Source organism: Micropterus salmoides, unplaced genomic scaffold, assembly GCF_014851395.1.
Source record: "Micropterus salmoides isolate LMB-PRFRI ecotype aquatic unplaced genomic scaffold, ASM1485139v1 Ms_hic_scaffold_13, whole genome shotgun sequence".
Taxonomy (NCBI): Eukaryota; Metazoa; Chordata; class Actinopteri; order Centrarchiformes; family Centrarchidae; genus Micropterus; species Micropterus salmoides.
Genome location: NW_024040374.1, coordinates 26474681 through 26500838, shown reverse-complemented (window position 1 = coordinate 26500838; position 26158 = coordinate 26474681). Strand labels below are relative to the sequence as shown.

The following is a 26158-nucleotide window of genomic DNA, read 5'->3' as shown; positions in this document are numbered from 1 at the left end:
GGTTATTTGCTCAAGCAGGTGTTCTTTTTCCTTAACGATGTGACTAGTTCCCCTTGCATTTGATCAATTAAAGCTTTAAAAATAATTCCTTCTTAGTGGTTGCACAGCATGGTCCTTTCAACTGAAGCGTTACCTCCTGACTCAGCCTCCAAGGGACATTTTTGTGAGCAATTCTTTTTCAGTTGCAGACCCTGAGGTTTTAAAATAAACCTTTTATTTTAAAATAAAGGATTTCTGCAGGATAAGGAAACTAATGTGAAACACTGTGGAAGAGAGCCATTTTTATTTTCATCATTTTGGCGCAGTTAACAGGCGTCATCTAAATCCCTTCTCCAAGGAAAGGTAATAAAATGCAGTTATGTGCGTCGTAATGAACTTTGTCTTTTTCAATTCAAATAAATCCACAAGTTTTACTTTGGGCAAGTCGATTACTCTTCGATCAATCTTGCAACAAGTAGAAGGTACATGGTCACGTTACCTGGGGAACCGTACTCATGGCGCGGAAGTCGGCAGATCTTGGGCATCACCTCCATCAGGGTCTTCACATACTGCATTATGGTGCCCTGAAGCTACACAAGAGAAGGACAGCATTGAGCAGCAGTGTATACAGTTAAATAATTAACTGAAAATCATATAAGAGGAAAGAATGATGAACAGACACAAAGAGTCCCTTTTTTATGTTTTATAAACCTCTTTTAACCTCTCCTCCAAATCATATTCTGTTCTGCAACAGCAGGAATTTCCAGCACTAAAATGATGCCTCCCACACACAGCCACTGCTTAATGTCCTACTCACCAGGCTTTTGACGACCTTCAGCAGTTCCTCCATGACCACAGCGATGCCCTGGTAACCCAGCAGTCTGCACATGACTTTGATGTGCGGGGGACCCACAAAGTTCCTGTAGGAGCTATATATGCTGCTATACGCCAGGTTCAAGGTCTACATGGAGAGGGAAGACAGGTGAGGATGAGAAAACTCAGCGCTCCAACACTTAGGTCATCACTTCAATAAGCATTGTATGCTTCCACCATCCATGATGCATCAGGGAGTAGGGTTAGGCAATATGACGGCCAATCCAGCTGCCTCGCAAGGTAGCGTGATCTGAGCAGCAGGAGTGATTAACACGTTCTCACTTTGAGTGTGACAGCTGGTGGCGGTAACACACCTCTAAGCTGGTTTGCCAACTGCCGCCAAAGACAATGACCAGAAAACACGGAGCAGAGTGAAATTGTAAATAAAAAGCAGGAGTTGTTTTTGTATGTACGGAAGTTCCAAATGAAAAAAAAAAAAAGTAGTATGGTTATTTTAAATCTTTAATAACCCTACTTGTTGCCCAGTGGCAACACTAGATTATGAGCCATCTTTGATGTGAGTTTAGATTTTAGCCTGAGGGCGGTGGTAGAGGAAAGCACTAGATAATTAAAAATGCAAAGGAAATCTGCTGATAAGATTTGATATTTTGTGTACAAGTGAAAATATCTGCTCGATGGGAACGCCAGTATCAGGGGGTCACTGGCAATATTAGGAATCATCCTCTGGGGTCCATGAATATCCAAAGTATTACAATGACAATCATAATGACAATCTGGACAGCAGTTGTTGAGAGACTTTGTTGGACAGATGGATTTATAAAATGATGCCGCCGCCCCCCCAACAGACACACACACACACACACACACACACACACACACACACACACACACACCAGCCTTCCCACCCAACCGCCAGCCCACCACTAGATTTTAAGATACCATGCCATGGACAAAAGTGCTGGTCAGGGGGAAATTAATGATCTTTATCATTACAATGTCTGCAGATTAACCAGAAGGGAAAAAGGGGAACAGAAAACAATATCAGAGCAGCTACATTTACAACTATTAACACATAAAAAAGACCCATTTGGATGTTGAACTGCTTACAATATTACACACTACAATATTTTCTAACATCCGCTGCAAGAGATTTCTGGCCCCCCCTACCCCCGTCGGCAGAGAGTTAGTTGAAGCTGCTGCTGCTCTAATCCAGCAGCACTCCCACTAGTGTGGCAGCAGCGGAGACAAGGACACACCAATCCAGTCCCCTCCTCAGGCTGAAAACCTACACAGCAGCACCTGGCGTCAGAGCTCTTGATACAGTGGACTAGATGGTAAAATGACTGAATAGAAGGACCACAGGACAGTCGATCCGAAAACAAAATCCTCAGGCACGAAAGATTGGTATGTTCAACACATGGCCGCAGTGTTTTCCTGGTAAGTCTTCCCTTCTATCATGCTTTGAATAGATGACCACTAATGATTTTCTTAACATGACTCATTACCATACAGACAAGTATGGGTTGCTATGGGTTACAGCTGATGCAACAGGGCAAAAAAAAAAACAACAAAAAAAACAACACACGTGAAAGGATGCATTTACTGAATTGTATTGGTGGAAAAATATAGGTATCTCCACAGTTACTCGTATGTTAGAAGTCAGATGTAATCTTGGTGGCTTGAATTAAATGTTAAAAAGCTGTTGTTGTTTTTTTTTTTAAACTGACTTAAAACCTTCAACTGTTTTTCAAATATGTTGTGTCTAAAAATTTTACCGCTTTAGTCATTTTTATGATGGCCTATTTAGAAAGTTGATTAGTTAGAGGAAAAATAACATAAGTAGACCATGTACTTTAAATGTGCCTTATTCCCTACAAGCACCACACCCTCTCTGCATTAGTACAAGTGGTGAATACTTGCAGTTCATTATTTCACATTTGGTCTCATGTCAATAACAAGTAATTCAAACTTGGGCTTTTCTGAGAATTGTGCCTCAGTTTCCCCTTCCAGTTTAGGCAATGTTAAACACCTGAAAGGCTTCTATTGCCACCACCTGACATCTGTGGTGACTATGCCATTACTTTGTATTCTATACACGAAAAAAGCTAAGTTTTAATAAATAATGCAAATAATACTCAAGTCAAAGCTAAAACCACAGGCCAAACTATTCAAGGTTGTCAGATCATCACCTGTCCTGTAACAGGTCACTTAACAGCACAGATGAGCTTCATCACAAATCATTCTGCATTATGTAATTTGATAATCCTTTATACAATGCTTATTATCCTCTCATATTGTTCTTTACTTTGCATGCTTTGTATGGTGTGGGTGTAGGATGGTAGGGGGTCATGACATTCAAGTCAGGAAAGGTGCTGTAATCAAAGTAGTCAATACAGTCTGTAATCACACAAAACACAACACCAACAAACCTGCTATTTTCATGCTGATTTAATGACTGCTTGTGATGGAGGCTCAATATAAAAGCTCCAATCGTGAGAAGCATAAAAATCTGAAATTACTGGGACAAAATGTACAGTAATCTCTCAGTGTCTTACAGTGTTTATGTTCTTTCTCTTTTCCAGTTATGTTTTATATTGTTAGACTGTAATAACTGAGGGAATACTTCAATAACACCAACTCGGCTCTAGAAACAGACACTAGGACTACAGAAACAACCTTGCACCATGGGGATCGCAGTCTACAACATCTCAGCCACCGCGGCCCGAGTGAGCTGGCCGTCGCTGCCCAGCTGCCGGGACACCTTCTACAGCGTCATGTATGACCCAAACTGGAACAGCCTGCTGATGGGCTACAAGCGCAAGAGTTTCATGCACGAGGAACGCATTCCCGTCAGTCAGACCACCACACACCTGGCCAACCTCATACCCCAGACCGCCTACTTCTTGTGTGTGACGTGTCAGGCGGCCAATCCGGTGCGGGACCAGTGCCAGGTATTCAGCACTCTGAGTGACAGCAGCGAAGGTCACGACCGAGCTGGCTGGGAGCTCGCCATGGGCGTCTGGCTGACCTGCTGCATCTTGCTCCTGGTCATCGCTGGCATCCTATTGTGGGGATGTCTCCACACCATCTGCTCTATTCCCAGTCAGGCTGCAGAAAACTGCCATGTGTTGACCAACTCATCCCGCCAAGACATGTCTGGGTCTGGACGCCTCTACACTCCCAGAAGAAGCAGTGAGGACAGCGCCAAACATGCCAGCATCATGCAACCCCCCCTCCTCTCAGCGCAGACCAGTGGCCACATAATTACCCAGGACCGTGAACTGAGGGCGCTCGCTAAGCTATCCGGCACTGAGCCAGTATGAATCAACTGGATTGAGGTCATCACAGCATTGTTCTGCCCAGACTGAATTGTCACTGAGTATTTTTATCCGCTGAAATCCTATGGAGAAAAAAAACCCGACTAATTTGTGCTCTCGATTTAATAATCCTGGCTCGGGATTTAGTAATCCGTGCGCTGGATTTAGTCATTCAATGTTTTAGTCAATGTTTTGCACTTGTGCACAAATAATTGATCCTGTCTATATCATTTGTTCTATTTAATGTTTCCCCTGTAAATAACGAGAAGCTCATGAAGGCCTTTTTGATCACAGCGTTCATGTGATATAAATTTAAGTTTCTGCATACAAAACACTTGCATGCCATTACCTCGCACATGTTTTAAGATATTTCACACACATTGTTTCCCATAATGATGCTTTTTCACTTGTAATTTATAGATATATATATTACTAACATGTTGTGAATGTTTGGCTTCTACATGTGGACTCAAGAGGTCATACACAGCCAGTCAGGTAATGGCCAAAATTATTTAAAAAATGTCCTCTACTCATGGAATCCAAGCAAATAAAGTGAAAGGACCATGCTTTCTCTGTGGCTGATGATAAAGTAACGTGTACTGACCTTTGACCCGTACAAGTACTGGGGCTGAGCATTGGGTGGTTTGTCCCTCTGGAACTCCTGAGAGAAGGGCAGGACGGTGCGCACAAACCTGAACACACAGAGACATTCATTAAACATGTATCGCTGACGACATTAGGGTATAAGGCAAATAACTAGGATGGCAGGAGGTTCACACACACACACACACAGGCTTCCTCCCCTAGTCACGCAGTAGATACAGTATCTCACAAAAGTGAGTACACCCCTGGGACGCTTTGAGGTTGGAAGTTGTATATTACAACTTGGAGATTTCCCAGTTCAGAGCAGTCTGGAACGCGGCATTAGAGACATTGCGCTCCTCCACCTTCAGTTTGAGGATGCCCCACAGAAGCTCAATAGGGTTTAGGTCTGGAGACATGCTTGGCCTGTCCATCACCTTTACCCTATTCTTCAGCAAGGCAGTGGAGGTGTGTTTGGGGTCATTATCATTTTGGAATACTGGTCTCCAAAGGGAGGATCATGCTCTGCTTCAGAATGTCACAGTACATGTTGGCATTAATGGTTCCCTCAGTGAACTGTAGCTCCTCAGTGCCGGCAGCACTCATGCAGCCCCAGACCATGACACTCCCACCACCATGCTTGACTGTAGGCAAGACACACTTGTCTTTGAACTCCTCACCTGGTTGCCGCCACACACGCTTGACACCATCTGTTCCCTTCAACCTCTGCAGCAATGCTGGCAGCACTCATACATCTATTTCCCAAAGACAACCTCTGGATATGACGCTGAGCATGTGTACTCAACTTTTGTTGAACTTCCAGTGACCAGTATGACGGAATGTGAAAGCAATAACACCAAATTAAACAGCCCTGCTCCCCATTCACACCTGAGGACATTTTCACTTAGGGGTGTACTCAATTTTGTTGCCAGTGGTTTAGACATTAATGGCTGTGTGATGTTTTATTTTGAGGGGACAGCAAATTTACACTGTTATACAAGCTGTACACTCACTACTTTACATTGTAGCAAAGTGTCATTTCTTCAGTGTTGTCACATGAGAAGGTATAATCAAATATTTAAAAAAATGTGAGGGACGTACTCACTTTTGTGATATACTATAATTGCAGGCATTGTTTCTAATAATTATTGTAGCTGAATAGTTTTGCAGAAATTGCTTTATTATCACAGACATGAGTGAGCAAACAGCAGAAATAAAATATGTACAAACCAAACATTGGAAAAGAAATATTAATGCCCTACACAACAGCTTGATAGCTATTGTGCACTATATCTCTTTAAACATATGTTAGAGTTAATTAGCTAAGTAGTTTACCACCACTACACTCTAACTTCAGAAAGGAGAGGCACTGTATTGACAGCGACAGTTGATTGTGACTCAACACACCTGTTTGTGGAGCCGTTGTAGCAGTAGTTGGGCAAGAAGTCATAATTGAGCTCCCAAAAGACGTGCAGCGTTATCCGGCCGTAGGGGGCCGACACATTGTGGTTGGCCTCCCGGAACATGGCGTCCAAGCTGTCCAGAGTCAAGAACTTACTGAGTAGCTTGTGCGTCATGCGGTTGATGTCCAGAAGACCTTCCAGTTCCTTTAACAAAATAATACACAGAAAAAGTCCATAACTGCACACCAACACACATGGTAGAATCTAATAGTAAACACAAAAATACTCAGAAAAAAAACAGGATGTTATTCACTCATAAAGATTAAAATAACCTGAACATACCACGATTGAGGTGAGGTCCTCACTCTCAAAGCGGTTGATGGCCAGCTCTAGGGACCTGTAAAGGGCAGCTGAAACCCTCTGAGTGATGAGCCTGTTCAGATCAATGGAGCGGCCTAGAAGCTAAGATTCACAATCAGTAAGGAGGACAATACATGATGCCAAAATAATGAAGATGGTGGCATAGAGTGGTCAATATGCATAATTGGTCCAGTATATACCTGGACGTGGCGTTGTTTCAGCAGTGTCTCGTAGCGGTTGGAGGACGGCCAGGGAATGTTGGCCCCTTGGTTCTTGCAGTCAGCTCTCAAACGTTTGTCAAGCAGAAGACTAAGGGATTCAAATAAACAGAGAACGAGTCAAGTTACTTGCACAGGGTGTTTCCATAAAAGTGTGAGTGCATGTTTTAAAACAATTTCTTCTGGAACAAAGGGCATTAGAACAGCACCTGATATCCACCCACATCCCTTTATGAGTACCCCTTCAGAGATATCATCCGCTATGTTCCAAATGTGTTATCTTGATTAAAAGTAAAATGTTTAACAACCCTCCAAAAAGTAGATACTGCAACATTATTGTTTTCATTCAGTTGAATTGACAGTATTCAGGTGGATTTAGTATTTTGTGTGATTTCACAATTTTGCATTTCTACTACTGGATCTTGGATTCTTCAACTGTTTATCCAATACTTTTAGCTAATTATTTCAACTGTTTTACTTTCAGCTAATTACACTGCTCAAAAAAATAAAGGGAACACTAAAATAACACATCCTAGATCTGAATGAATGAAATAATCTCATTAAATACTCCTTTCTTTACATAGTTGAATGTACTGACAACAAAATCACACAAATTATCAATGGAAATTAAATTTATCAACCCATGGAGGTCTGGATTTGGAGTCACACTCAAAATCAAAGTGGAAAACCACACTACAGGCCGATCCAACTTTGATGTAATGTCCTTAAAACAAGTCAAAATGAGGCTCAGTAGTGTGTGTGGCCTCCACGTGCCTGTATGACCTCCCTACAACGCCTGGGCATGCTACTGATGAGGTGGCGGATGGTCTCCTGAGGGACCTCCTCCCAGACCTGGACTAAAGCATCCGCCAACTCCTGGACAGTCTGTGGTGCAACGTGGCGTTGGTGGATGGAGCGAGACATGATGTCCCAGATGTGCTCAATTGGATTCAGGTCTGGGGAACGGGCGGGCCGGTCCATAGCATCAATGCCTTCCTCTTGCAGGAACTGCTGACACACTCCAGCCACGTGAGGTCTAGCATTGTCTTGCATTAGGAGGAACCCAGGACCAACCGCACCAGCATACGGTCTCACAAGGGGTCTGAGGATCTCATCTCGGTACCTAATGGCAGTCAGGCTACCTCTGGCGAGCACATGGAGGGCTGTGCGGCCCCCCAAAGAAATGCCACCCCACACCATTACTGACCCACCGCCAAACCGGTCATGCTGGAGGATGTTGCAGGCAGCAGAACGTTCTCCACGGCGTCTCCAGACTCTGTCACGTCTGTCACATGTGCTCAGTGTGAACCTGCTTTCATCTGTGAAGAGCACAGGGCGCCAGTGGCGAATTTGCCAATCTTGGTGTTCTCTGGCAAATGCCAAACGTCCTGCACGGTGTTGGGCTGTAAGCACAACCCCCACCTGTGGACGTCGGGCCCTCATACCACCCTCATGGAGTCAGTTTCTGACTGTTTGAGCAGACACATGCACATTTGTGGCCTGCTGGAGGTCATTTTGCAGGGCTCTGGCAGTGCTTTATTTTCTTTAGCAGTGTATATCAACTCTTATTTCTGTACTTTTAGCCAACTATTTTGACCATTTATATATCTATTAATTTTAGTCCATTATCCAAACTGGCTATCCATCACTTTCAACTAACAACCTGTTCATCTATTACTTTTGGCTAACTATTTAAGGTAATTATTTGAACTTTTAGATAACTATTTTCTATTCTCCACAAGCTTGCTAACAAGTTTTCATGAACTCTTAGAGGCAACACTTAGCTTTAAAATGTTATAACTGACTCAGGTTGTACTAATATGTACAGTAATAAACCCAACACATCCTTCCCAAAGGAAAAAGAAGTGTACAGATATTTCACCTACCTTCCTGCTAGAATCTTATAGTAGGCAAATATCTGATCAGCCAGCTTGTAGACAAACTGATCAAAGCACAAGTTCACCTGAAATAACAAAACAGATTCAAATGAACATATAGCTAGGTTTGAGAATACATGTTTCAATCTGTGACACCATCAAAACAGGGAAGAACTGACATTAAACCCAATTATTATTATTTGCATAGAATTTGTTCGTGCACAACTGTTATGGAAAGGGGACACTGTGTTGTTGCTTCTCTATCACATCAAATCATCCTGTACATACACCAGATATTTTATTACCTCAGCCTCTATTTCATCATAGAGGAACTGCTTCTTGAATTTGGTCAGGGCGTAGTGTGCACTGTCGTTGTACAAGTCCAGGGGATACAGCACATACCTGAAGGTGAAAAAAGTTTAATTCCAATGTACCTTCGGGAAGTAGATGTCCCCCCTACAAGTGCTACACTATGAATTTATGCAACAACATAAATACAGACAGATACTGGAATATGGCAACTTTTTATAAAGAAGGAAAGAAAAAAAACAGCGAGACCTCCATATTGGTTCATATAGTGCTGGAAATGAAAAAGTGTCAATAATTATATTTGTTAGATCCAATAAATCGAGTCCCGATGACCATTTCACAGGTTTAGGGAAATGTGTGTTCTGTTTTCAGTCAGAAATGTGATGGAAAACTTCTTCTCTTCTAACTTAATTAAGTGTACTGCACAGCTTCTCTGCCAAAGTGCTCAACATCAATATCCAAATTTATTTGGGTTTCATAGAACAATTACTGTCAGTATTAAATAGCTATATGGTTGAAATGCAGACTTTCTTTTAGCAAGTTCAGGTTAATAGTTGAAGAATTACAGCACTTATGATTCATGCTGGTTGATGTGCTTAACGGCTTATGTAAAACCTGCCTCCTATCAACATAATCCTGCAGCAAAGATTTAAAACAGACATGAGAACATTTACGGTTAATCCCAGTATTTAGAAATTTTATCCAGAATCCTTTTTGAAACCATAAGACAAGAACAAATAACCACTGACATTGCTGAATGCCTCTGGCCAGTCATACCACTGATAATCTCACACAGCCATAACCAAATTTTGTGCTTCAATTATGACAAGACAAAGACACAGTGTGGCACTTCCAAACATCAAATTATACTATGGAGTATTTGTTTGTTCCATAAAGGAAACACACAAAAGGGTACCATTTCTGGACATTGGCATTTTTAAACCCATAGCAGCTTTTCAATATCCAAAAAGTGTCATTAACCCAAAATTAAAGAACATCCCGGTTACAGGAAATGCTCTATGCATTTATCTAGTTTTCCACTGCTGGATGGATGATTCACATGCAGATTAAGATATTTGTGCAGAGCCAATACAAGCTAATGAAAATCTCACAGGAAGACAATGATATTGTCTAAATAAATAACAGGAAGAAATTTAGTAGGAATGGGAGCGAAAGCAACACATTAGCAGAGCAGCAGCTACAAAGGATGCATTCAGGGACAGTACTGAGTGGAGGTCACCCACATTTAGGAAGCACTCAGAGCCACACCCCACAATCAAAGTTAATCTTGTCACAGAAAACAAAAAGACACTGTAAGCTGTCCTTACTCCATCATGGATGCTTCCTTTGTCTCCAGGATGTGGTCAGTGAGGATCCAGGGCATGGACATCTCGATGGGAAACTGGATCCTGCGGCCCATTGTGAGCTCCAGGAAGAACTCCCTGAACCAGAGCTGGGAAAGGTCACAACACTGCTGCAAGGTCTCTGCATAGAGAAAGAGTACAGAAGGATTGGTTTTATTAGAGAGCCTGCAGTTACACAGCATGCACAGTAGGGCTGAACAATCAATAGAAATAATAAAATATACAAATGGCAGGAGCTACAATTTTTGGATGAAGGTAAAATGTGTTAAAACATATAATTATTAATGAAGCAGCGTGGTACTACAGAGATACCCCGGCCTACAAATTATAGTCTCCAGGCAGCGAACACGCTTGTCAATCACACTAAAATGTGACTTGTATCACAATATTTGTTTGTTTTTTGCATGTCATTCAGCCCTAATGTGAAGGGCTCAGAAAAGCTACGGGTCATGCTGTTGTTTTTTTACCACTAAAGTTCAGCAGATGGGTGTAAAAGAAAGACTCGCGGTGAAACTTCTCAATGTCCAGGATAGTGGGGCCTTCCAGACTGCTGCGCAGAGTCTTCTTAGACCCACTTTTGTCAGCAACGAGAGACTCCAGCATAGTCCTCACCATGTAGAGCTGCAGATAAAGAAAAGAAGCAGAGGGAACCACATTAGATGATTCATTGGGAGGAAGTAAAATCTTATTAGTGTCAGCAACCTGGTGGTTTTATTAGCACCTGCAAACACCACACATCTTCATATACTCTTATTCTAATGTCATTATAGGTGGATGGCCTGTCGGATAAAAGCTCTTCTCTCTGCGTTGCCTCCTACATGTCACAGAATAGAATCTCATTAAAAAGAAATTACTAGTAATGTGAATTTTCCTCTTGTTTCTTTCGGGCTTTTCCATCATTTCAAACATGCATCTGCAGGGAGGCTGCAGTACATTTTCCTTTTGATCTTCACTCAAAGTACACTACAAGCAAACATCATTGGGCAACAGTTTCTTAGACCCATTTTCATCTCTATCATTTAGTAATCTAAACACAGGAGTGGTGCAGAAACATGTTGATTTCATACATACACAGACGGTGATTGTTTAGCTGAGCTTTATAGTCCTGCACCTGGAAAACAGATTAGTTCTTGGAAGTGAGCTGTAAGCTGATACATCTGTGTGGTTTACGCAACATAGCGGATGCTTCTTCAAAATGACAATATGTGCGATACATAATTGCACAGATGATTACTATTCAGCACTGTAATATATGAACTTAAGTAGAGCCGCTCAAGTGCGCTCTGAGTGATAAGGATTATTCATTGTCACTCATAAATGAAGTGGAGTGGTTTATAAGGCAGAGCAGCCCTGCCTGAGACCTTCTCAGCTCATATTATCTACCTTATCCAGGGGTGATTCAACTTTGACGTGACGTGTTGCAAACCTGCTCAAAAAGCTCAAATCCGAAGTGCTACAGGGGCACTGTGAGCTTCATACGTCTGATTAATGTCGACTTTCGGCACCCCGGGTCAAATTGTGTAAGACTTTGAAGGTGTGGGAAAGGATAACGAGAGGAAAAGTTAAATTGACTGTCAGCAGAGACCTGTGTACTGGAGGGCCCCACTGCACGACGAGGAACCTTGATGTCAAAGCCACCCTTCGGATCTTTTTCTCCACGGAGGGCAGGGTCGTTTGGCGGCTCCCGGCCGGTCTCCCAGTCACACACTGTCTTCCGGATGGCCTGGAGGACACTGCAGTGAAAGGGCAATTCAAAAAACTGAGTGAGTTTTCCCATCAACCGTTGGCGTGGGAGTCTATGCATGAGTACAGACAATTACACACACTGTAATTGCTGCATACAGCTTCCCTTGTGAAATATGAATGTGATAAAGCACACAGAAAATATTGTTGCTGTGACCAATTTGCTGGAGGGCCTTAACAACTCAGCAGGGTTCGATTCATTATACACCACAGACATTTCTAAGGGAGCAGATCTACAGGAGTTTAATGGAGCATTCAGGGACATCTGCAGGGAAACAGATTCACCACAACATCCAAAAATGACTATACCTTTAATAGACATATGGTTTTAAAGCATTTGTCCATTCAGGTTTCAAGTTACATTTATTTGTTATTCTACAACACAGGGCTGCAATTAAATGAAGGTTGTAGACCACATTCAAACACACAGAATGAATATACATTTATTCAAAATTAAAACAGAATTCTCTCTCTCTCTCTCTCCACGGCAAACATTAGCATTCGTTTGGAGTTGTGTTTCTGTCCACCTGACCAATGTCAGCCCAATATTCACTCTCATTTTAGCTCCGTTTCTGGTTTCCACTGGCTCCTGAGGGAAATATCTGGCACTTCAGCTGCTAAATGCTCCACTTGTGTTCACCATCAAGGTGCTAACTTTAACAGTCTGCTATTTTTTGTTGGATGCGAGCATACAGTGGAGGGCTTTTAGAGCGACTCCCTGACTGACTTTTGGGCAATATTAACAGAATAATACTTGTGTGTGCGTTGAGATGTGAATGCGATTACTGGAGTCATTTCGACTGCGGTGCGAACCGTACCTCTGGACGACGTTTTTCTTCTTCTTGATGGCCTGCCGCAGCGGGTCACGCAGAGTGATTTGAGCAAAGTCCTGCAGAGCTGAGTAGATGGTGTGACGGATGGCGTGATTAAACACACTCTCCATACGTCCCATCAACACCTGCAGTCCCTTTATCATTGCCATCACCTGTCAGAAGCACAACATTTTAATCAGTGACGAGACTGTTAGTAGTGCAAAAAAAGGGGAGTGAAGTCACAACTGACCTCCACAAGAGCAAACTTCTCCTCGCTTGTGTAGTTGTATCTGGTGGCGCGCTCATACTCCTCAGCGTTGTCAGGGCACTCCTTGTTGGAGTACTTGTCGGTTGGATGAACCAGTTTCCAGGAGTACTGTGGGGAAAGTCAGTGAATTTAAAAGATGTGACAAGACAAAAAAAAAAAAAATCAACACCAACCATAAATCAATCAGGGAGTAATGTGCTATCCATTAAAGCCGCTACCAGTACAATATTATATATTATATAACTATATCTCAACAAAAACCATTCACTCCATGTATTTTCTTTTCCCATAATTTGTGCTTCCTCACCACTTCCATGACGTGAGCGCTCCATTGGGAGAGCAGCTGCATGCCCTGAAGAGCCAAGTCAAACAGCTTCCTGTATTCAGAATCAGTCTTTTGGGCTTCCTGACGCCCTGATCCGGTCACCACCTACGTGGACACAAATGAACACACTAACACACCACGAACAGAACACTGAATGGGCACGCAATAAAATGCTGACTTACAGCACATGTTGGTGAGACGAATTTGAAAAGAATTGGTTCAGACTGGTCAGCGACTTAATGAAACGCACGGAGTGAAAAAACCCCAGAGACGATTGCGCCATACAGGAAGTGACCATTCTGATTACTTTTTCTGTAATCCCCAAGTCTGCAATTCTGATCCGCAAGTCAATTGGTTAAATTTCCATCTGAACCACACTGAATAGTGACTCCTGAAAATCCACTGGGACAAGACATCTGCTGAAAAGCTTGTTACATCACAGCTGGAGACTCAAATATCCATCACATAAGAGGGTGGGGGTGGGGGGGTGTACTTCCCCCCACATCTGAGGTTAAAAGTGAACGTATGCATGTAATGTACAAAGCCACTCACAGCAGTATCAGTATGTGCTCGCCTCAAAGGTAATCTAACACCCAGCTGATGACCAGTCTTCACCAGCTGCATACCTGAGTGTCTCACTTGAAGCCCCATAGAATTACGTACTAACCTCACTGTTGCTATAGCGAGCCAGCTCCGAGATGAAGCGCATATGATCCTCGCGGATTTGAATCATCTGCTCACAGATGTTGTACTGGGGGCTGCTGGATATAGACGTGCAAGTCCACCTAGAGGGCAAGTGAGAGGGCAGAGAAGCAGAGGGAGGAATACAGGGATGGACTCTTGTTAAGAAAGAATAAAGACATTCCAACGAGAAAAACAAAAATCGTTACACTTAAGATTATAATTTAATTCTGTTATTTATTTGACAGTCGCCTTGAAAAATAAAAAGGAAACACTCAACAGCAACAGTGGTTATACAAAGTATGCTACAGTATGCCATTATATCAGTTCTCAAAGAAAAACCTTTTAAGTTAAGTGTATGTGACATTTAAAGAATAAGGCTGGCTTATTTCTTATTGACAAAAATCTTTACTTGTATTTGAGCAACATTTCTTAACAAGTGAAATTTAAATTTTAACCTGATGATGGTGCTACATAAAAAAGTTAAGGTGTTGATATAATTCAGTCAGGACCAAAGTGATGTTTGTGAGCGGTTTTTAAAATGTCATTAGCTTTACATCATAATGCTCCAAATTGCACCTCAACAACGTAAAATTATTCACAGGCAAGTGGTGTAATGGTGGGAACAACGGAATGAGCCAGTGTTACAACTGCAGGAGGCATTAGGGTCAAAAACCATACAAGCAGAAGGACAACCTCACCCTGACAGCAGTGACAACGTTTAACAAGACACCACTCTTTACATCTTCACACTCCATACTTTCATCCTTTTCACATGGCTAAATAATTTATCTGTCAGTGACCCTAGTTTCATACAAAGAGGGCGTTTTCTCCTCTCACCTGGATTTGTTCTCTTCAAAATGAGCACTGGTCTTGATGTAACGGGACAACTCAATCTGCATGTCACCGAACAGAGGGACCACCTGGAGTTGCTGAGAACACCAAGAACACAGAGATTTGCATGATTAATTCCATATCAAACAGCGGAGGGCCAGACCAGATCAATTGTCTTGCTGAAAAGCTACAAATGACCCAAAGGAAGAGCGCAAACAGCCCAGTGTGGAAAAATGGTAATTCTAGTTGCCAAAGCAGACAACGTTTGAATGGACTGTTTAAGTGAAAAAGTCCAAATGAAAATACCAAAAAATATATAAAACCATTCGCAATCATTATATGTAAAAGCAGGTTATCTTCAGTAATTTTCTCTTGTGTAATTTTACAATGTCCATTAAGAGAACATGCATTGTAATTAAAATGTATATTTTAGCAGAAATGATTAGTCAATTAATCAATTAGTTGATCGACAAAAGAATAACAGCCAATTATTTAACTGTTTATGCTATTTCTTTAAGCAAAAATACCAAACATTCCCTTGTTCCATTCCCACTACCATGTGAGTATTTGCTGTTTCCTCCGTTTTACGTCATTGTAAATTTAAGATATTTGATTTTGGGGGCAGTTTCCTGACAATTAATTGGCCAAATAATTGGCAGAATAATTAATTTGTTACAGTCATATTCAGCATAACGTTACAGTGGATACAAGAACAGCTTAATCACGCATTAATCAGATTTTCAGAAGTTCTCCAAAAGGAAAAATTAGGAGCAACAGTTAATAGCGAGGGATGAAGTCACTTCACAGCCACCACACACGGGTACACCCTGCGGTTACTAAATATTCATACGCAGCAATGATAATCAAAGACCCCACCTGGAAATTATAATGACTTGTGAAGCATGGACCTTGTGCGGAGCTTAATTTTTCTTTCCCTTTTGTTCTCTTCTTTTTTTGGATCTACTTGACCTCCCTAGCTGCATTTTACCTTCTTCTGTATTGCTTCACTTCTTACATTATGATATCTTGTTATCTTTGGTTGACTCATAAAACATGATAAAATGTCAATATCTGCCACATGCATACACTCCCATACCTTGAAAAACTTGTCGATCTTGGTCAGGTTAATTCTTTTCTTGGCATCCAGTTTATAGATGTTGCTACTGTTTCCATCCATGAGGTACAAGCCAAACCCCATTACCTAGGAAGTGGAACAGTGCTGTGATAAGCAAGATGTCCATTACTGTCACTGGAACTCAAAAGCAATTGGTGACCTATCTACACCTGCACACACAGGTCCTTACTTTGAGCAGCATGTGTTTCTCAGTGGGAGTGAGGTACATCTTGTTCTCATAGTAATCAACACACAGGTTGACAATGTCTGCCAGCAGCTCCTCGTACCCATTAATCACTTCCAACTGCTGCTGCAAAGACTGGCAGGCCGCACAGAACAGATGAATGAATATTCACTTAATCATGCATTAATTTCACTTTAGTCTTAAAAGGCTCATCTCATTGCTAAACAGTATGTACATTCTAATAAAAGCAAGGCAAGAAAACACAGAGCATATCACTCTGTGGCTTGGGCTTTACTCCTCACCAAATTGCACTGTGACATATTTTTCCAACATGTTCTTTCACTGACTGGCTTTTTAAAACATTTTACAGCTTGGAAATCTATTAAATGTCGTGTGTTTTTGCAGATGTTCCTGACCTTCCTGTAATAAGCTCAAGAAAATAGCAGCTGTTGAGAACGTTTTCTCATAATAATGTTGACTGAACAGTTTTGATGCACATCTGACCAACCTGAGTGATTTTGTTGTGGTTTGCCAGGAACATGGACAGGTTCTGAGACTCCTGGATGGATGAAGGCTCAGACATTTTTCTGAGGAACTGGGCAGCTCTGGGCGAAGGCAGGAAACAGATTTTATTTTAATTTAGAGGGACATGAGGTGTCATAACTCAATTAAACCTGAATACACAGACATGACACCCACATGTGACTTACACTTCGTCCATCTCAAATAAACCGCTTAGAAATCATAGAAAAAAGTAATCCAGCGGGAGTGAGAGGAACTGATAATAGCTACTTTGGCCTACTTTTAATGCTACCAGTCTGGAGAAATCCAAACAAACTGGGGCTCTGGTTGTAGCCTACAGCTGATTCACTGAATCACTGGCAGCATTATACTTCCTGTTTACAACCACTAAATTATGGCAACTGTGCTTACAAAGCTTACAGCAACAAATTTAATGTAACAATAACAGTTACAAAATCCATTAATATATTAATACATTAATACTAAGGCAGAGAATGTCCCTACATCATGATTATTACATCGCTGCAACACTCACTGTCTTCTAGCCATTCATATACAGATAGTTTCCATTTTCTCTGTGTTAAAAACCTGGACATTTACATGCATATATAAAAAAAAAAAAGTCAAAGGGGTGGGTTGTGTCAGACTTTGAAACCCCCCTGGTGTAACACATGCGGCTTAAGCGTGAGTGTAAATAAGAACACAGAGCGGTCTTCATGGAAGCTGACTGATGCTGACTGATGCTGCCATCTAGTGTCCGTTGTGTTAATCAGGCATGTGAGAGTATGTGTAGTGTTGCCTTCAGTGTTCCTGAATACCGTTTGTAGGCAGAGTGGTCGTTCTTGACGCTGCATTTCATGTTTTTCAGCTCATCCAGCACGGCAAACATGTTGATGAACTTCCCGAGGGTTAGCAGGTACGCCTCGGAGACAAAGTCTTTTCTGCGCTCGGTGTGACACAGGCGACGGACTTCGCCACAGAAGCGGTCGATGGCTGTACGCTGGATTAGAGAAAGAGGAGGGGAAATATTTGGTTTTTGCCACTTGGCCAGCCTACATGGAGCTGAATGGAGAGTGGAAATTACCTGGAAGTACATGAAATTCATCAGCTTGGTGACTTCTGGCTCCAGGACCTCCACGGTCTTCTCATAGATCTCCACTCTGTTGGGCTGTTCGTTGCATTTCACCTACGAGAGAAAAAGACAAACAAGTGAAACAAAGTGAAACCCCGGGAAGCTGTTGCTCACTGAGATTAGCATACAAGTTTAGAGCCGCAACTGACAATTATTTGAAAGGAACATATTCAAATTGCGCATTTGTCCCACAGACAGTATAAATCCCAAAGATATTCAATTAACAGTGATGTTAACTGAAGACTAGACTAAAACTTTATAACCTGGAATATTGGTGATTTTGACATGGAAAATGTCTTAAATGATTAACAGATTTTCAAAATAGTTGCCATTTAATTTTCTGTGAACACATTAACTGACTAATCGTGTCTCCGTATGATAATATAAATAAGTCTTGGGAACACCAGACACAAAGCGATTACCTGTGGTATTGCACGTGAGCAGCTCCTCCAGGTGTAGAGCATGATGGCATACTCCTGCCCCTCCTCCAACATCTCATTCTGATTCAAAACACAAAACCAGTCAGTTACATCGATAACTGAAATGTGCGTGTATATTATATTTTACACACACACACACACACACACACACACACACACACACACTTTCCAGACTAAATCAAGAAACAAAACAATACGCATACAATACATAAGGACTAAAATGTGCATGCACCATTGCTTCTTTTGTAAGCAGTGAGTAGCTGGGAGGTGCAAACCAGCCCTGCCTCCATACAAAGTGCTGTTTGATTCAGACCGCGAGCAATTATCCCTCACTAATTAGACACAAAGCCCTACTATTCCTGTTAAGAGATGGTCCAAAGCATGCGTTTGTCCAGGGGCCATTTGCTTCTGGGCCTGGATCCTAGGAGCTCCGTGCTATACAATGCCAAATGCGCTGGTGGGTTAAGTCCCTTACTAGATCCAGAGCCCTTGACCCCATTCTGGTGAATTTATTTTTCCCCACCAAGTCTTCACTGAGGTGAGAGAGAACTGACACTAAAAATAAAGCGCTGATAGGTGATTTCCAAGAGATGTGACCCTCCTACTGTACCATGCTGGAGTGGACTGTGGCCTGCTCAATGTATCTGGCGATGCCGGTGACAAATGCATTGCGGTCCTCAAAGTTGGTGTTGAAGTTGGGCTGTGGGAAGATGGGGAACGTATGTTTAGAAAAAAAGAGACATTGGTATAGATGTCAGGCAGTAGTAGTAACCACTGCAGAGGTAATTTGATTTCTCTTCTCAGTGTTTCCCATGAATTGTATTCACATGTGTGGCCTACCCAAGTAGACTGGCCTTACACAAATCATTTTATATTTCTCCAGTTCTACATCATTTCAAAATTTTGCATGGGAAATTAAAAGTGCATTCAGGTGCTATCATTAGTGAGCTGCATGTAATGCTGTTTTGCAGCCTCCCGCAATTAAATCTCTGTTTCTTTTTCATCTTATGTAACACAGAAAATAGATTATATTGCAATCATGTTTCCAATGAACAACAACTCGAAAATCAATATGTTCACTTACTATACCATCGGAACTCCCAACAGGGAGCTCAGGTGGACTACCGATATGGGAAATTAGCAGTTCTAAAGTAACTAACAGTTTATTCCTATTACATTAATTTTATAAGGGACTATAAACTGTGTATATTTGTTTGTTATGTAAATGTATTATTTTATTATTGGGGAAGGGGATGGTGGTAGATAAGGTAGATGAGCATAAAATGAGGGAGGAAGTTAGAGATGGAGGGGAAAAAAGACAAAGGAAATTAAATTTACTTTAATATAACATTTAGTCATTGTGCCAAATTTGTTCAGAAAAGTAACATGTGCTACAGGTTATAAGTGTGTAAATGTATTAGTAATAATTTTATTTTGCTGGTTTCATTCATTATTTATCTCTTATTCTATGTAAATGCAGCACATGATGTGTTTCCATGTCTTCTCACCCCCTTCAAGAGAAATAATCCAGAAAATATGTTCACTGGTGGCCATCAAAATGACTGTATATGTAACGGGACATAATCATAAAATAATTGCATGCCGTAGAGGAAATGTAGCCTTATCACACCGCATAGAAGATTAGTGAAGCAGATCAGGACTGACCTGAAACATGACTGAGGACGGGAGGGGCTCGATGCATGGCTGCTGGTCCGGGAGCGGCAGCTCCTCCAGCAGGTCCACATTGGAGAGGGCATCCTCTAAAGTCACTGTGGACGCCATGTTGCTGAAAAGGATAAGAAGAAGAATTTTTATAACTTTTGTAAAGAAACGCAGGACCTTATCGAACACAATGCGGCCTAGCAGACAGATTTCTTCCTTAACTGTGGCTGTACAGTTGATTTGACAACACAGCAACAGCATAGAGGAGGATGGACTAGGAAAACTAAACTGAAATTCATCCTAAAAAGACCCACAATACCCAACTAACTAGTACACTGATGCAGCTGCAGACAGAGCACCTTTGGCTCTGATCAGCCCCTTCCGATGAAGCTTCAAAGAGTGCATTAGGTTCCCCTTTGTGCAAACACCTATCAGGCCGCACATTGCTTCCAGCCTCAGTATCAAACAAAAACGTCAGTGCTGAATCATGGCTTCTGCACTGCTAAAAACAAACACACCTAATGTCTGTTTGCTTTTGCTTATCATTAATCTTGAACATGCATTCAACAGGCTATTTTAGATGTGGAATAATGCTGCTATTTCAGAGTGTGATGTTGTCGACTCACTGTTTTGCTCTTAGTAGTGTATTTGTAAGTGGCGTGGTATGCTTTGGTTTGCATTCTCACGCTGCTGCTGACTGCTGACTTTCGGACGTCACGGACACTGAACAATCAAAAAACCTATTGCAATCAGAATTGACAGAGAGTCCAACAATCCACAGCGACAAACCGCCAACACAAAAGCCTGGCCGTCGTTGCGTGCACAGGCCCAGGGTCAGAGGAGGTCACCGGCCTCCTGCTCTGTAGATGGAAGTACAGCACAGAGCACAAAGAGGACAGGGTCCATATAATTTTAAGGACTGCTGCAGGGTGCTGACATTTTAGGGGGCTCGTATTACACGCAGTCACCTTTATGTCTTTGTCAGCCCTTATAAGATGCTCAACACCTGAATGGCTGATGGTGATAAAACCTGTCTGAGTACAGTGAGTTTGAAATTTGTTCTTGCAGATACAGAGCCAGAGTCCCACCCCTCGGGCTCATGCCATTTGTAGCTGTTAAATGCCAACAAAATATTCATCCATCCACCATTTCATCTTCAGCCAGAAGGGGACCTGTGACGTTGCCTCCCTGTACTATGAGCTTGTTTTATTTTCCTTCAAAATATTATTGTTATTCACTGTGCAGGCGTTATGCAAAGCAGGCAGAGGACCTGGATGGCTAATGCAAGCCCAGACATGCACTCCACAAGGATTTCTACAAAGCCTGTGCATCAGACTACAAAAAAAAACCTTGGCTGGTGGTTATGGTAGCATTAAGACTTTTTTTTTAAACTTTAAATATTGTATGTTCCAATTAGTTACTTTTTAAGATATCTGAAAGGCACTTCTTGGTAAAGTAGGCTTCATTGTTACATATTTATATTTCTGAAAAGCATTTTTGCAAACTACAAGTAATGAAAAGCACTTTAAGGTCGTACCGTGTATCTTTAGATGGCATTGATTAGCACTTAAGCTAGAGGAGTAGTTTGATTTCACTTCAGTTCACGCGCTCATGCTCTGAAAAACAGCATCACAGCCCTGACAAATTGATTTGTTGCCTCATAAATGTATAAAAAAGCCAGTCAGTTCCTCCGTTTGGACTGTGACACGCGTTCTACGTTTCAGCTCCGTACAGTACAATAAACTTGAAATGACACAATGGCTGAGCGGTTTAACAGCATGTGAGGATGTTCATTTTCTGTGCCGCTGGTTGAAAAGTACAGTTCACACTGTTGACACTCAAATCAAAGCTGAAAGTCAGCACCTCATAGTTGTTTTATTTCAGATCAAATGTGCGGGAGTACAGAGCCAGCAAAACTAAAATTGTATTACTACTTAGAGACTGCACTGTGAGCCATGTAAGAAGTAATTTGTAAGTTGCCATTTTTATAATGCATATGGAATTAGAGCTACAATGCCAACATATACAACACAATAACAAAAGTTATTCAATTGTACAGGGAGTAAAAATAGGTGTGGTTAGTTGCGAAACACAGTTTCTGATAGAGGAGGAAGTCAGATGGGAAATGTCATCTATGTAAAGCAGTCTCATTAATGATTCAGCCAAATGGCTTTTTTTCGTTTGCCAAACTGAACTGCAAACAGTCCAGTAAGCAGCGTACCAGTGCAGAACAGGGAAGTATAAATCCCAGACAGTATGAGCATGTGATGCAAGGTCTACTTAAAGGCAGGGAAGGACTGACACTGAACAGGTTGACGTCCAAGAAACTGAAAGTAACCAATAAAAAAGGACACACACACACAGTTCTGCATTTTAAAAAAAATACATTTTTGTACTTAGAAACTGTTCATATGGATATTAGAGAAAATGAAAAAAACATAACATGAAGTAGCTGGGACAAATGTTCTAACTATAGCAAGTACAACTACTGTTAAGTCTATTGGTCAAACTTATTTTAACTTTGGGGAGAAACAATGTCCATTACTTAAAAAAAAAAAAGGAACCTTGGTAGCTTTTGCTTTAGTGCACAGTTCCTGTTATGAGTGCAGCATCCTCTTAGAAGAGGCAGACAACGGACACATTAGAAAAGTCATGCCTCTTCAAGCATTCATTTAGCCTGCCAGGTTGTTGGCCATTACGCCCACAGCTGAAGTGGCACACCATGTGTTTGCAGGGCTCCCTCTGTAATTACACAGTAAGGAGCTTAAAACCAGCCTCAAGCAGGTAACCTAGGTGTGCCAAGCAGTGGGCAAACACAAGGCACTGCCACGTAATCAGTAATAATAATGGTTAATAAATCGTTCACTTAAAGCTTCTTAGCTCTTTATGAGATCCCACTAAAGACTGAGGACAATTAAAATTACATCAGCCGAGAGACAACATGTCAAGAAATAAACAAAAAGAACTAGAAGTAGTGGAAAAATAGGAGATAGTCACTCTAAAAACAGAGTGCAGTGAGGTCTACGGAGTATCTAGACCAGTAGACTAGTTCCCGACCCAGGATGCTTCAGTATTTGCCAAGAGGTACAGTACATGGAACAATTTTAGCTCAGCTAATTTAAAACATATATTAGGTACAATTGAGAGTGTGTTTTGCAATTTAACAAGTGAGCAGAAAGGTTGAAACAGTCACCTAAAAGTATGGTGGAAATAGTTAGCTTAAAGTAATGAATAAATGGTTAAAACAGTTAGCTAAAATAATCGATACATGCTTGAAATTGCCCTAAACTGTGACAGTTAAATTGTATTTAAAAGCTATTGTAACATTTAACAGTGTTAAAAAACACAACAATTTTAAAATCACACACACATATTTGCGTTCATCTGAGAGGGCTGTAGGGGTGTACAAAAATAGTTGGGAACCACTGATCAAAACATTGTTGTTTTTCTATGCTGTGAGCACCACAAGTGAATTTCCATTCACCTCCATTGTGGAATAGCAGCACAAATGTTAAAGACAGAAATCTCACAACCGCTGCCGATAAAACTGAAACTATATGCATATACCCTGCCCAGTACCTTTTATGTGAACTGACCTTTTAAGCTAGTAACTGTGTGCAAACAGCAGCAGAAATATTCATCTGTGGTACGATACAGTTTTCACTGTTGACTAATGCCAATGCCTCATGCCCAATAGAGCATATGAAACATTTACCAGCAGATCACACTTCAAACGTTTCACATCTGAAGATGGGGAGGAAGCCACCATTTCTCTAAAGTGAGAAACAGATGCAACAACAGTAATCTATGCCCTGCAGAACACGTACCATGGGCATTTCCTTAAAGATGGCAAACAGAAAACACGAACAAAATAGTCACAATGGAAGGGGCTTCGTGTGACATTATCAGGAACTTTTTTGCATCAAACCCTGTCAGTCTGAAGGAAGTTTTCGACTGAGGTGTGAAAAAAAAAACGTTGACACTTATTTTGCAGAATATCACACCACAGTTACCACTTATCAATGCAAAATGAATCTCATGTTTCTCAGTTTTTATATCAGTCAGTGCACACAAACAAAGTTAATTTGTCCAAAACATAAGGTGCACACTTTATTGAAAGACTTCCTGACTGCTCAGTGGTGTGTAGACTACATCAAGTGCTCACCAGAAAGACTTATAAAAGTATTATCTTGAACCCAACAGCATGAAAAATGCAAATAAATGTATGAGACGTCCAAATGAGGATCATCGTGTCTATGCAGCCTGGGTTTGGTTTGTCTTTATCATTTTCTCATAAGCATAAATCACTGTTCAATAAATGCAAGCAAAAGCTGAAAGACATGGTCCAACAGACATTTCTTGAATTTCAAGTCTGTTCAGTAAAATACAGAAGACCTTTCAAAGATTTCCAAACAGGCACATAACCAACCATGCAAAACAGAGATTTTATTTTAGCCTTCTTAAGAGCTTAAACAAATCTACATCCTCTCAAACTTGATCAGTAGAGCACAACAGTGGGTAATGTAAACCCACTGCTAGGTTTCAGTGGCTTCACCGCGGTATTATGTACAGCACACTGAAGAATTACCTTTAAATACGAATTTCAACCACAGGTAGAAAAAAAAACAACACTTTCACCATATTTGCACCTTACAAAAGAAGACTAAAAGTAATGCAGCAGTGATTCAAGTGAAAGACTCCTCCTCTCACTGTAAGACAACACGTTTGATGGACACTCGACACAGCAGCTGCCATAATGCCCCTCTAAAGGGACACTATAGTCTTGACACATAGTAACTAGAAAGATATTTCCCTAAATATTTACATGAGGCTGACTGAACGGGTGGAGTGAATGACTGGGCAGTGAATGCAACATCAGGAGTGTGGGGAATACACTCTGGTTCCTGAACACAACAGCTGTCCTAATGTAAGGAGTCATTCAGTTTCATGTTGTATACTCACCGACAGATCGTTGGCCCAATTAATAGCCCTTAACTTTGACTTTTTTAATAGTTACTTCTATCCTGCTGTGGCTATCACACCTGACGGACACACACTACAACTTAAATTTAGTGAGAACTTCTTCTACAATAACTTCAGAGCGAGAAAACCTTTGATATTGTGAACTTTTGATGTTTAGCGGGGGGAAAATTCCTGGACGTCCTGCCTGCAACATGTAAGTTAGGCAGTAATGGCTGTTATCCTCGCTCCGTGCCGTGGCCTGAGATTAGTCACACCTCGGGCCTGTGAGCCAGGAAAATGGCTTTGCCTTGCAACAAGCTGTTAACGTTAACCCCCTCAAGCTAATAACTCTGAGGTCCATTTGAAATAAGTGTCTTTTATCGGACACTGCGTTAGGAAGGCTACACCCAACCCAACGCCGTTCAACGTTTTCCCACCGTGGGTTAGTTAACTTAGCTGGAAATACACACGCTCTGAAACCAACTTCGCGATCAATCATTCCTACTCACCCGGAGTTGTTGGTTGGCGAGAAAAACGTGTGCGTTTATTAAGCGGACTACAGCGCCATTTAATCGGAAAATTGATCCCTCTGGCGACTTGGAAGTCTTCAATCCAGAACTTTTTCTGTCGTCGGCCAGAGGAATCCTTCCTCGGTCGGTGTTATTATCATGGGCGGGGGAGAGAAGCAGGGCAGGGAGTTCCTGTCCCTCAAACAGGGAAACTCAACAGGAAACTCCGCTCAGAGCTGCGGTGCTAGGCTCCTCCACTAGGGCAGGGAAGCGGAGGATGAAAGGTGAAGTCAAAGGAATGTACAGTAAGAACCCGCCCGAGGGTATGGAGGGTGATTAGTGCCACCACCGCCACAGCTTGAGGCACGAGTTTGACTTCCTGCACAAACATCTTGAATGAAACTATATAAGTATTTTCAAATTTTGTGTAAATTATAATAATAAAACAATAAATAACACTAATAAAAAAATATTCTGTCCACACTGCAAGGTATAACTGTTAATGTAATTTTACCCCCCTGGCTAATACATTCAGACAGATACATTTACACCCAGTCTTTGGGTTTGGGAGAAAACCTTTGCATACTCAAGAAACTCACAATAGTAAAAAAAAAAACAAGTTAAAAATGTAAACTTAAAACACAATACAGCTGATTGGCCGGGACTTTCTTGGTGCCTGCAAGACAACAGTGCTACCCACTGATCCACTTAGCTACCCTCAATGAAC

General features: G+C 41.5%; 2 protein-coding genes across 2 annotated transcripts in view; one reads left to right on the top strand and one right to left on the bottom strand.

The window, feature by feature from the left end:
- Positions 1–25683, bottom strand: part of cyfip1 (cytoplasmic FMR1 interacting protein 1) — a 31102-nt gene extending 5419 nt beyond the window's left edge. Inside the window, exons 1-25 of the mRNA XM_038716632.1 lie at positions 25432–25683; positions 19964–20084; positions 18909–18998; positions 18281–18358; positions 17811–17912; positions 17545–17726; positions 16713–16809; positions 16211–16339; positions 16003–16107; positions 14913–15004; positions 14059–14176; positions 13374–13496; positions 13049–13174; positions 12805–12971; positions 11829–11976; positions 10711–10864; positions 10208–10364; positions 8876–8972; positions 8580–8656; positions 6676–6784; positions 6458–6577; positions 6120–6319; positions 4735–4822; positions 797–940; positions 479–569 (exon numbers count right to left, since the gene is read on the bottom strand). Of these exons, the coding sequence (XP_038572560.1) occupies positions 479–569; positions 797–940; positions 4735–4822; positions 6120–6319; positions 6458–6577; positions 6676–6784; positions 8580–8656; positions 8876–8972; positions 10208–10364; positions 10711–10864; positions 11829–11976; positions 12805–12971; positions 13049–13174; positions 13374–13496; positions 14059–14176; positions 14913–15004; positions 16003–16107; positions 16211–16339; positions 16713–16809; positions 17545–17726; positions 17811–17912; positions 18281–18358; positions 18909–18998; positions 19964–20080 (2911 nt within the window). The 5' untranslated portion in view covers positions 20081–20084; positions 25432–25683. The remainder of the gene's footprint in view (positions 1–478; positions 570–796; positions 941–4734; positions 4823–6119; positions 6320–6457; positions 6578–6675; positions 6785–8579; positions 8657–8875; positions 8973–10207; positions 10365–10710; positions 10865–11828; positions 11977–12804; positions 12972–13048; positions 13175–13373; positions 13497–14058; positions 14177–14912; positions 15005–16002; positions 16108–16210; positions 16340–16712; positions 16810–17544; positions 17727–17810; positions 17913–18280; positions 18359–18908; positions 18999–19963; positions 20085–25431) is intronic.
- Positions 3416–4469, top strand: LOC119901138 (fibronectin type III domain-containing protein 9). The gene has a single exon (XM_038716639.1). It carries the CDS (start codon positions 3498–3500, stop codon positions 4134–4136), a length of 639 nt encoding a protein of 212 aa, XP_038572567.1. The 5' UTR covers positions 3416–3497; the 3' UTR covers positions 4137–4469.
- Positions 25684–26158: the final 475 nt, after the last annotated feature.

Bases quoted from the DNA above. Each gene is read 5' to 3' on its own strand.
- LOC119901138 (XM_038716639.1), top strand. From the start codon at position 3,498: ATGGGGATCGCAGTCTACAACATCTCAGCCACCGCGGCCCGAGTGAGC.